The sequence below is a fragment of the Microtus ochrogaster genome, chromosome 7 (assembly GCF_000317375.1).
Source record: "Microtus ochrogaster isolate Prairie Vole_2 chromosome 7, MicOch1.0, whole genome shotgun sequence".
NCBI lineage: Eukaryota > Metazoa > Chordata > Mammalia > Rodentia > Cricetidae > Microtus > Microtus ochrogaster.
The window spans coordinates 48,876,026-48,883,477 of record NC_022014.1 but is presented as its reverse complement, the minus strand read 5'-3'; the positions used below and the strand labels follow the sequence as shown (position 1 = coordinate 48,883,477).

At 42.4% G+C, this 7,452-nt stretch overlaps 1 protein-coding gene across 5 annotated transcripts in view; it reads left to right on the top strand.

Annotated features, from left to right (window-relative positions):
* Mapk9 (mitogen-activated protein kinase 9) overlaps nucleotides 1–6,532 on the top strand; it is a 41,946-nt gene extending 35,414 nt beyond the window's left edge. For 4 of the 5 annotated variants that reach the window (XM_005350164.3, XM_005350165.3, XM_013347247.2 and 1 more), the window contains exons 9-12: nucleotides 359–483; nucleotides 1,639–1,702; nucleotides 2,471–2,539; nucleotides 3,497–6,532. In XM_005350164.3, coding sequence (XP_005350221.1) covers nucleotides 359–483; nucleotides 1,639–1,702; nucleotides 2,471–2,539; nucleotides 3,497–3,639 — 401 coding nt within the window. In that variant the 3' untranslated portion in view covers nucleotides 3,640–6,532. Of the gene's footprint in view, nucleotides 1–358; nucleotides 484–1,638; nucleotides 1,703–2,470; nucleotides 2,540–3,491 lie in introns of all 5 variants that reach the window. The other variant, XM_013347248.2, reaches the window with a different exon arrangement.
* Nucleotides 6,533–7,452: the final 920 nt, after the last annotated feature.

Genomic DNA, 7,452 nt, shown 5'->3' with positions numbered 1-7,452 from the left:
TACGTCTGTGGGTGCTGTGAGGGTCCTTACATCAGCACACAGTGCTCATGGCACTTCATGTCCGCACCCTGGCAGCACCATAATGAGAGAGGCTTTTGCTGTCTTCTCTGCTGTGGCTTCCTAGCTTCAGGTCATCTGAACACTGTTCTGAGGCTGCCACCTGTAGTGCCTCTACCTCACATGACAAAAGCCTGGTCTGTAATAGTGACCATTGGACTGTTAACGGTTGTGAGCTGTGTTGATCTTTTCCTAAAGTCAGCGTATCTCTGTACCCGCCACTCTCACATTTGGTTTTTTGCCGTGTGGTTTCCTCTTTTCCACGGTGGCAATGTAAGTACGTCATTTGTTTGCACCCTAGCGAGTCAAGCCAGAGACCTGTTATCAAAGATGTTAGTGATTGATCCCGACAAGCGGATCTCTGTGGACGAAGCCTTGCGCCACCCGTATATAACTGTTTGGTATGACCCTGCTGAAGCAGAAGCGGTAAGTGTCTGTTTAGAAAAGATGTCTGTATAGAGGGCTCACTACTTCTCTATCCAGGGCCCACTGTCTGTTAGTCCAGCTACATGAGGATAGCAGGTCAGGGCCCTGACTTTAGAAACAGAACAAGTACTATCTGAAGTCTAGGTCGGGACCCTGGGGGGCACTTGCTGCCAGGGCTGTTGCTGCAGAATTGAGCACTCAGGAGTGCACATGGGTGTGCTGTGTGATCAGTTGGCCTTAATGTTTATAAAGCTGATATGTAATAATAATTCATGAAGCATCTGCTTCATACCTGGCACTAAGCCTTGGGCTTTGCTTACATCTTATTCAGACCTTTGAATCATGGAGGCTAAGTAAGTAGCCTTCCCAAGTGACTCGCTAGCTCACACCTCCACCACTGCATCTGGGCATCTCATCCTCTCGTGTGTTTTTGTGCGTGAATGATCTTTAGCTATGAGTAAAATAACACAGTGGGGCATTTACTTCAGGCCAGCTGTGGAACACACTGTCCTGAGTATAGATTTAACTACCATTTTGACATTATATCAGGATAATTGGATTTAGGAATACCCAGTTGTAAAATGTTCCATTCATAAACTTGTGGCTTGGGCATGGGTGTCCTGTCATAAAGAATTGTAAACTAAAGTGTGTCCTAAGAAAGTACCAGACCTCACTCAGCCTTGTTCCTGGAACCTCAGGCTTCCTGTGCGCTATGTGTGCAGAGCATCTGGAGGTTTTATGATTATTGAGGTTTGTTATTTGTAGCTTGCTTTTGGTTAACTCTAGTTGTTTGATTTTTTTTGTTTGGTTGGGGATTTTTTGTTTTTTTGTTTTTTCAAGACAGGGTTTCTCTGTGTAGCTTTGGTGCCTGTCCTGGAACTAGCTCTTGTAGACCAGGCTGGCCTCGAACTTACAGAAATCCTTCTGCCTCTGTCTCCTGAGTGCTGGTGTTAAAGGCGTGCACCACCACCACCATCTAATTGTTTGATTTTTTTTAAACTGATAAAATATACTTAAGAAAAATTTTACAACATGTTAATTAAACTAAATCCATGTTATAAGTAGATTCAAAACATTCTAAGTAATGTTATCTGCCCATCATACCCCGTTAGTTTTGGGCTGTTGACCTGACATCTCATTTAATTTAATTTTCAGCCACCACCTCAAATTTATGATGCCCAGTTAGAAGAAAGAGAGCATGCAATTGAAGAGTGGAAAGGTAAAGAAGCGTGTTTTGATCCTTACTTAGGACATTTTCATAGTCCTACAGAATCTGCTTTCAATATTTTTTGATACTAACATTTTGGGAAGGACCATGAGACTCAGAAGCCCTAATGTCCTCTCCTCCCACTTCTCAGCTGGGGAAGAAGGTGACTTCTAGCAGTGTCTGAAACATCTTAGTTTGCTTCAGGCAAAACCCAAGAACTTTTCATGTGACTTTCCATTATCACATTCTGGATAATGTGACTTGATAATATGGGAGTTTGTGGAGCAAACCCAGTGTTCAGGCCACATATTCCCTACAAAGATACCTGTCTAAGCAGATATGGGGGATCCCAACTGTAGGTCATGTCTTTGTATACGAAGTCATATAGTTTTGTTTTAAAATTTAGTTTGAAGGAAATTGCCAAAAATGGGCAAGAAGTTATCACTAGTACACAGCCATATAACCACAGTGAACTAAATTGGTTAACAAAGAAACAAAACTTGAAAGCTTTCATTCAGGAGGGTCATTAGAAACTAAGGCCATAGCACTGACTGTAGTAGACTCTGCAGACTGGCATGCCGGCAGCCCACACATGGATAGACTCATGGCAGTGCTCACAGTGTATGCTTGCAGTGTGCAAATTTGAGCCTCTAGTAACTTATGTGATAGCCAAAGGAAGTTGAGAAATCCTGGTGCCCCAGGGTAGCTCCAGGAATGTGGAGGTAAAGTTTAGGTGCAGGGGAAATGAGAAAGCATCTTAACTTCTGTTTCTCTTTGAAGAACTAATTTACAAAGAAGTGATGGACTGGGAAGAAAGAAGCAAGAATGGTGTAAAGGACCAGCCTTCAGGTTGGTGATTGCTTTAATTTTGTTGTCTAATATTTTGCCTATTCAATGTTTATAAATGGCAATGATGTGTTAATGCCACTTGGGCCACCCTGGTGTGACATAGTCACCTTCTTGCGTGTCCTGATGCAGTCTTTTTTTTTTTTTTTTTTTTGAGGTGGCAGGCCCTAACTAACTAATAATAACTAATGCAATTGAGACATTCCTGTTGTGACTTGCAGCAGCTGCTGCCAGCTGTTTAGAGAAGAAGAGGTTAGATTTGAAGACTTAAAATGTGTGGCTCTCTTTGCACTGTTCCCATCCAGTTTAGAAAAAGATGGACATCTGTGCATACCTAAGATCCTGCATGTTTTATTTTGCTCAAGCCACACTGACACATGGGTAGTAGGAAATAGGACAGCTTTATTTACCTTTGAAATCAAAATAACATTTTTAGACTCATTAAACAAAAATAAAATTCATAGCAGGCACTAACCTTTTTTCTTTTTTAGGCGTATATATCAGGAAGCATTTTTATCACAAAAGACTTATTTGAATCCTGATGCTTTTTTCTGTAGATAAGGTGTGTCTGTTATAGATGAAATGTCCCATGACACTTGACTCCCACTCAGGCCTAAGGCTCCTCTGGTAATTGTGGGATAAATTCATCCGTTTCCTTTTAAGATCTGTTTGAAGTCAGTGGGTATATCTTAAATAATCATGATCATACATAGCCACATACACACTATCTACAGGAAAGAGAAAGAGAGGATTGTGGGAAAAGTCAAGTCTGGAAACTGAACCGAAGGATTCAAGGGAAATCCCAGAAGCTCAAAAGTATAGTTGACTGGCTTCTTGGTTCTGTTGGTCATTAGGATCAGGAAATTACAAAATACAGAGTAAGAAGTAGCCTGGCGCCCTGAACCTGGCGTGCAGGACGCTGTGCCTCAGGTTTTATTCCGTTTGGTTCTCTTAGCACAGATGCAGCAGTAAGCAGCAAGGCCACCCCTTCTCAGTCGTCATCCATCAACGACATCTCGTCCATGTCCACTGAGCACACACTGGCCTCAGACACGGACAGCAGTCTCGATGCCTCAACAGGACCCCTTGAAGGCTGTCGATGATACGTTGGAGTCAGTGCGCTTGTCTGTGAAGGAACTCTCGCTTCCATGACCCCGAAGCACATGGGAGTTGATGGAACCAAATTGAAAAACTCCATGTTCTGCATGTAAGAAACACGATGCCTTGCCCCTGCTCAGTTCCAATAGGATTGCCTGCTTAGACTATAAAATCAGGCAGACTATGTCTGAAGAAAAAGTACAAACCACACTGTTAGAAATTTTGTTCAAGATCATTTCAGGTGAGCAATTAGAATAGATGAGTTTCTTTTCCAAGTTGTGTGGTGTCCGTGGTGACAGCTCATGTGTAACCGTGGGGACTCGTATGCATGTGACCACAAATGCTTGCTTGAACTTACCCATGTAGCACTTTGGGAATCAGTATTTAAATGCCAAATAATCTTCCAGGTAGTTCTGCTTCTAGAATAATCTCTTAATCCTCTTTAGTAATTTGGTGTCTGTCCACAAAAGATAGAGTTATGTATATTAATTGGCCACCATCATATTATCATATTTTACCCAATTTTATGGTATGATTTATTCTATATTTTGTATTTCAGAAGAAATATAATTAAATTTATTTAATAAATAAAAATACAGCTTTTATTAAATTTGTGATGTTTTGGGCTGAGAATTACCGCTGCTGAAACCAAGTTCCTTATATAGACACTCGGTGTCCTTTAAACTGCCCCGTGTGGAATGACTTTACATACAGTTTTCTGCATGACAAAATTTCCAGTTGTATTCCGTGCTGCTTAAGACATACATCACCTTGAATCCCGCCCACGCATCTCCTTTTTCTTTGTCCTCTGGTCATGGATTTAGAATCCTCCTTATCACAAAGCACCCATCTCAATAGATGCTGGTGGCAGAGGTTCCTGAACCCGTGGCCTAGTGTTGGCCTAGAATGGACAGTGGCCTCTCCAGAACAGCCACTGGACAGCGCTTCCCTCCACAGAGCCCCCATTCTCAGCTCCCTTCTCTTTCTTCAAGGATGTAAGGTGATTGGCTCTCACAGCCTTTCCTTCTGGCCTTTCTCAGTGACAGAAGCCACACCCAACAAGAGTCGTGGTCTCTTGGGAGGCCAGGCTCACTCACTATGCCTGTTTGCTGCTGCCATTTTCCATTTTGTGGAGGCATTTCCTTTTCTTAAGGGGAATCCATGAATGTTCTGGAAACATTCTTCAGAAGAGTAAGAAGAAATACCCTAGAGAGTAGTGATTCACTCTTGAATATTTTCTGATTTAAAACTGCTCACCTGAAATCGATACTTTCAGATCCTGGTCTGTAATTACTCGGGATTTAGTAAGATGCTGAGCGCTCTGTGCTGCAGAAATGGAGTTGGGATGGTCATGCCTTGGCTGCCTGTGCTCAGAGTGTTTTCTCCCTTGAGCTTATTTTGTTAACAATTCATATCTTGTGTTCAGTTACTTTGGGAGCTATGGAGTGTGTTCTAGTAGGAAATTTGGTGAGAACTGTTATGAAAAGTGCCATCTGATACATGATTCTGTCTGTACCAGTTATATCCTAATGGTTGGTCTGATCACTGGAACCTTTTAATGAACAAAATTAATCTTGAAATAAGGACTAGCTTTCTGTCATGTATGGACATTTTTAGGTACAAAGTAGAAGTGCTAGGGTGGGTGGAGGCAGAGACCCTGGAAGCCTGAAGTCACAGGTATGAATGTTACCACTATACACATGCAAACATGTTACAGTGGTCTTCTCTCTGATGCACATTCTCTTAAAAGACTTCATTAAAACTGTCTTTAAGAGGGGAAATACAGAAAGCGAGCTTTTAAGATGCATTATCTGCCCTACGCTGTAAAGGGAGCATGCTGTGGTAGAGGCTCATCCAAAGTCCCACTGACAGGAGACACCTGTAATTGGAGCAGGGTGCCCCCAAAGAGTGGCTTTCTGCTCCCCCCTTACTCTGCATATCCAATGAGCCTGTTGTGGATGGAGCCTGTGCTGGTGTGGACAGGGTCTCCTACAAAGACCCTCTTCCATCAGGCAAGTGCACCTATGACTGGCCACAGAGCTCCAAAGAAATACCTCACCCCAGTTTCAGGGTCCTCCCTCCTGAGCCAGGGTCCTGGGACAATGCGAAAGGTTTCGAACTGACCTCTGTAGGCAAATGCCGAAGTTGGATGAAGAACTGAAAAATGTGCTCAACTTTTTCATCTTTTCTATTTTATTTTTGTAATTTATATTGTACACACCCTGGAAGTCACTATTTTGGACATGTATTTTTATAAACCAGGTAATTGATGATTATCTGGAATTTGCACTAGGTTAGTTTTTGTTGTTGTTGTTGGCTTAGTTTTCAGCCAAAAGTAGAAGGACTGCCCTTTCCAGATCTGGTTTCCATGTGAAGCCCAGGTCTGGAGGGCAGGCATGTCCAGCCAGGGTAGGAAAGTGGCCTCGGAACACAGGCTGCATAGTGCCTCGAAGCTTTAGGCCTGCAGTCAGAACCAGGCTGTGCTCTCATCTTGAGAACACAAAGCCCAGAGCCCTGGTGTTAGAAGGAGAAAGCCCTCCATAGGCCTTTGTTGACAGTCAGGGCCTGCATCCAAAACAGAAGCAGCCTGGGCTGCGTGATGTGTGAGTCATACTATGGTGTATGAGTTTGTCTGGTTAGTTTCTGCCGTGACTCCTCCGGTGTCTCATGTTGGTAGTAAATACAGGTGTGACCTTTCAAATTGCATATCTCAAAAGTAACATTGCCTAATGTTTTATAATAAAATATATTACGTGTGTTTTGATTGGTGGAAAATAATACAAACTACATTTTAAAAGAAATGTACAGCATGTCCAATTCCTGTGTGTTTTAAAGTGACAATTGACTGACTGTATCTTTCCACATCACCATTTTGATTACAAACTTAACACAAATAGATGTTGAAGTGTCGTGATTTCAGACATCCACAAATGGTTTTAAATCTCAAGTAAGAATACTGCTCTGTTAGGTCTGTTGCTGAAAATCTTCTGCCAGTCCCTGCATCTGTTTCCAAAACAATGGCAGTAAGTTTTGACTTTAAAAAATGTATAATATGCTCAGAATATTGGTGAAGTTGTATTCCCACAAGCTGTAACCAGGAGAGCGTGCCAAGCTGTCTCTGTTTATGTGTCTTAAAGCCTTAATGGTGCCTGCGTGCTTGTAATTTTGTGCACGGATGAGCCGTTCTCATCTCACCTCTGTTTCCAAACACTGAGGACGCTTGAAACGTCAAACCACAGGAGTAGCAGGCTTCCCTCCCGAGGCTCGCTTTCTTTCTCTGACAGAACTAGGACCTGTCTAGATAGTTGGCACCAGTTTTGGTGTTAAGGTCTATGTTGTAAACTCTTCTCTTGACCTACCATCTCTCAATGGAGACAGCTCCAGAACTGTTTTTATTAACTGAGATGGTCTGTGTTGGTGGGGTTTTGCTTTTTTGTAGTAGGTGTACTTGTATTTAAAAGTAGTGAGTGATCAGCTACTCAACACTATTCTGAAGACTGTGTCTGCTCCTGTGAATTTAAGCATAAGGTTACCTTTGACAATAAGGTAGAGGTTAGATACATATTTTTTGTTGTTATTTTGAATCAGCAGTCAGAAGCAACATCAGTAATGGGATGGCAGGGTGGAGAATTACATCCCTTGCAGCTAAATGTTATCATGATGTAAAAGGGATACTCTTAGAACCATTGGGTACTGGTCCCATGCTGTGCCTCAAAGCCAGGAACAGCATACTCTTCTGTGGTTTAAAAGCCCAGGGATCGTTGTGACAGCATTTCCTGCTTCAGTTCTCTGTCTTGGTGTCTTGGAGTTGGAAGGGA